Source organism: Mandrillus leucophaeus, unplaced genomic scaffold, assembly GCF_000951045.1.
Source record: "Mandrillus leucophaeus isolate KB7577 unplaced genomic scaffold, Mleu.le_1.0 Scaffold83, whole genome shotgun sequence".
NCBI lineage: Eukaryota > Metazoa > Chordata > Mammalia > Primates > Cercopithecidae > Mandrillus > Mandrillus leucophaeus.
In genome coordinates this window covers 4,825,401-4,829,715 of record NW_012109030.1, presented here as the reverse complement: position 1 = coordinate 4,829,715, position 4,315 = coordinate 4,825,401, and the positions used below count along the sequence as shown (strand labels likewise).

The 4,315-nt window shown below is 42.2% G+C and overlaps 1 protein-coding gene across 1 annotated transcript in view; it reads left to right on the top strand.

Moving 5' to 3' along the window:
• Positions 1 to 4,315, top strand: part of OPTN (optineurin) — a 40,430-nt gene that overhangs the window by 18,403 nt on the left and 17,712 nt on the right. Inside the window, exons 7-8 of the mRNA XM_011968141.1 lie at positions 670 to 743; positions 2,959 to 3,093. Coding sequence (XP_011823531.1) covers positions 670 to 743; positions 2,959 to 3,093 — 209 coding nt within the window. The remainder of the gene's footprint in view (positions 1 to 669; positions 744 to 2,958; positions 3,094 to 4,315) is intronic.

The following is a 4,315-nucleotide window of genomic DNA, read 5'->3' as shown; positions in this document are numbered from 1 at the left end:
ATGTAATCTATATTTCTATATCTAAATATGTATCTAAATATATATATTTATATGCATATATATAGGGAACCATCTTTGTGCATTTTTGAAGATTTTCCCTGGGAACTTAATGGAATATAAATGTCTTTCAAATCCTGTGGGTCTTGGACTTCTTGTTCCCTAAGTGACCTGCGGTGCATACAAATTTCTAACGGGAACCAACTTGGCCAAGATGGCGCTTTGTGAATCTCATTCACAGAAACTGCCTCTTTTTTAACTTTACCTCAGTGAGTTCTAGCGTTTTGCGTTTTAAAGGACTGTCTGAGAAGGCTATGTGGAGTTGTCACCAGCTCTCCATGACCTTAACCTTGAGAAAGAGGGAACTGCCAAGGAAAGGGAGGAGCAGATAAGCTTTCATGTTTACGGAGTCGGGTAGAATGTGTATGGCGAGAGGAAACTGACCTTCACGCCGTAGCCGGGATATTTATAATCCCAACAGGGTGCGCCAGGTGAGGGGAGGGTACGTTTCCATTCCACTGGAGCCACCCGGTTTAAACACTACACATCTGAATGTCTGGAAGGGTCCTTGGGTTGCATGTCACAAAAATTCATCTTTTGTCTTTTTTTTGCTTTTGACAATTTGTCTTGCAGACGTATTGTGTTAAATCCCTTGGGTTTCTGTTTTTACAGGAAGGAGAAGCAGAAGGGTCAGTAAAAGAAATCAAGCATAGTCCTGGGCCCACGAGAACAGTCTCCATTGGCACGTATGTGAAGGAAGACTCGGGCTGCCAGGCAGACCGGCTGGGCAGGCTTGTCACGGGGAGCTTATCACTGGGTGCTTGTCACTGGAGGTCAAATGTAGTGACCTGAGGAAGTAACTTCTTTATGATTTATACCAGGACCTTTCAAGAATATTTGGTTTGAATGCTATTTAATGTTGCAGCTCAAGCTGGCAGAGATTAAAAACTGTTTGATTCCCGTTTGGCCCACACTGACTGTACTGTTCTAGTGGTGTCTCACCAGCAGACGAAAAGTGAAAGCAAACTGGTTCTCAGTCAAACCAATGAGACATGTTTGCTCATTGGTTCCCCAGTGCCGTTTGACCCAGACCAGCCTGCCCAGCTTCCATAAGTGAAATATTTTCATTTTCTTTTCCCTGCTACTCCCCAGTTATAAGCTGGCATGACCAATACTGGAACATCTTTTGTAACAATGACTGATAGCACTCTCAGTCAACGTGGATGTCGCCTGAAAGGACCCAGATTTCTTATCTGTGGAGTCTCAAGTGTACCTGTCCCATGTAGATGTGAGGAAACAGATGTCTTAAATAGTGGCAGGGCCTTGGGGAGAGAGGCAGACCTAGAACTGAGTGCCTGAACCTCTTGACTCTTACAAGCAGTGCTCACCAAGGAGACTGCTAGCTTGCCTTCTGCAAGCTGCTTACCCCTGTGATCATCTATTCAAGAGACGATTGTCTGAAAAGATCTCTGAGGATCTCTTATCTCATAGTTTTTTTTGTTTGTTTTGTTTTGTTTTGTTTTTTTGAGATGGAGTTTCACTCTGCCACCCAGGCTGGAGTGCAGTGGTGCAATCTTAACTCACTACAACGTCCGCCTCCCAGGTACAAGCGATTCTTCTGCCTCAGCCTTCCGAGTAGCTGGGACTCCAGGTGCCTGCTACCACGCCCAGCTAACTTTCTGTGTTTTTAATAGAGACAGGGTTTCACCGTTTTGACCAGGCTGGTCTTGAACTCCTGACCTCAAGTGATCCGCCTGTCTCAACCTCCCAAAGTACTGGATTTATAGGCATGAGCCACTGCGCCTGGCCATCTGATAGATTTTTAAAACCTTCTTTGTGTAACTTGATGAATGTGCATATAGAATGACTTCCAAAATGTGAAAAAAATTGTCTTCTATTATGTTTCTAAGCCCTTGTATGAGGAAGAAAGTAAGTATTAGATAATATTCTTTCGTCAGAGTAATTGGCATAAACGAAAGTAATTCCCTTTTTTGGTTAAAAATTCTTCACGTTTCCCCCAAATTGCTTTTTTAATATTCAAAGACGTTCCTGGAAGTAGTGGCAAATAAAAAAGTCCTGGTTGAAATTTCAAAGCCACTTCCTCATCATTCATATCCAGATGCAAAGACCACTTCCTCTTTAAGCCACATGGCTATTTTTAAAATAACAGCTCTGTACCATTTGTGAGTATCGTAATTACTCTGAGATTGATTTCTAGGTTTGGAGTTGGAGCTTCAGAGTCCTGGAAACTGGGATTTAATTCTGGCTGTTTATTAGCTATGTGAACCCGAGTTGGTGACTCAGAGTAGCTGCCGTTAGCATCATCATAGTCATCCCTCATGTTTTGTAACATTGATCATGATTTTGTTTGTCACTGATATGTCTCTTGATTTAGTCAGATTTTGAAATTGAGAAAAATACTTGACATATCATAGCGCCTCCGTTTCTCTGCTCTCATTATTTGAAACCACAAGTGAAAAAGGTTTTCTCCCCTTGACTTAAGCTGTGATGGTCTCTGTTAACTTGGAGAAAGGCCAGTGGTCTGTACAGTGTGCCTTTATCTTTTGTCTGACTGCAGTCCCCTTTGAGACTAGATCTCTGGAAGGCTTGCCACCTTCAGCCACGGCTGCTTCTGCTGAACTGTTCCGTGGGTTTTGTGGTCTGGTGTCAGGTACACAGTGACTGTTTGGAGGAAGTGGGTGTGTGCAGTGTAAGGCTGGCCTCTCCGGAGCCTCACTGAGTCCTCACACCTTCCCTAGGAAGCATGGAGGAGCTTGGCACTGGGGGTCCCAGGACCAGCTGTGCTTGTTCACTAGTTGAGAATTAGTTGGAGAATGTTCTGGAAAGCAGTTCCCTTAAGCTGGTCCCAGTTATATTGGGTTACTCTGTTCTTAGGCTTTGGTATTTTTCTGATGAAAACCTTTTAACCTTTATACTGACCATGGCATTGTCTAAATATAGGAGCAGATCTGCAGAGGGGGCCAAGAATTACTTGGAACATGAGGAGTTAACTGTGAGCCAGCTCCTGCTGTGCCTAAGGGAAGGGAATCAGAAGGTGGAGAGACTTGAAATTGCACTCAAGGAGGCCAAAGAAAGGTATGAAATCGGTCAACTTGAAATATGTGTTTTTTTTAAAACGGCTTTACTGAAGTATAATTAAGATACCATACAGTTCACCCATTTAAAGTATACATTTCAGTGTTTTTTAGAATATTCCCAGGATTGTGCAACCACTGTTACTACAATATAATTTTAGAACATTTTCTCCCCCAAACGGCACTCACTGTTTGCTCCTCCAAGCAGTGTGCTTTCTGTCTCTATAGACTTGGCCATTCTGGACATTTCATATAAATGGAATTATACAGTCTGTGGTCTGTTGTGACTGGTGTCTTTCACTTAACATAATGTTTTTGAGGTTCATCTACAATGTAGCATGTATCAGTGCTTCCTTTTCCTTGCTGAATAACCTTCCATTGTCCATATATACAACATTTTGTTCATTCATTCATCAGTTGATAAACATTAGGGTTGTTGCTACTTTTTACCTATTATGAATAATGCTGCTGTGAACATTATGTACAGGTTTTTGCTTGGACATGTGTTTTTAATTCTCTGGGGTATATCATTACGGGTGGAATTGCTGGGTCATGTGGAACCTCTATTTCATATTCTAAGGAACCAGCAAATCATTTTCCAAAGCAGCTGTGCCATTTCGCATTCCCACCAGCAGTGTATGAGCATTCACTTTCTCCACGTCCGTACCAACGCTTGTTTCTCACTGTCTTTCACATTGACTTCAGCCATCCTAGTGGACGTGAATTGGTATCTCATAGTTCTGATTTGTATTTCCCTAGTGACAGTGATGTTGAGCATCTTTTCATGTTGACTGTTTGTTTGCTTTGGAGAAAAGTCTCTTCAGAGCCTTTGCCCATTTTAAAAAATTCGGTTATTTGTCTTTTTATGTGGAATTATAAGAGTTCATTTTACATGCTGGATACAAGTCCCTTACTAAATATACGATCTGCAACTATTTTCTCCCATTCCATGGATCATCTTTTCACTTGATGTTATCATTTGCAGCACATTTGTTTTTATTTTGATGTAATACAATTTATCTCCTTTTTCTTTTGTCACCTGTGCTTTTGATGTCCCATCTGAGAAACTGTTGCCTAACCCAAGGTCACGAAGATTTACTCCTATATTTTCTCTTAAGAATTTTGTAGTTTTGGCCAGGCGCGGTGGCTCACGCCTGTAATCCCAGCACTCTGGGAGGCCGAGTGGGCGGATCACAAGGTCAGGAGATCAAGGCCATCCTGTC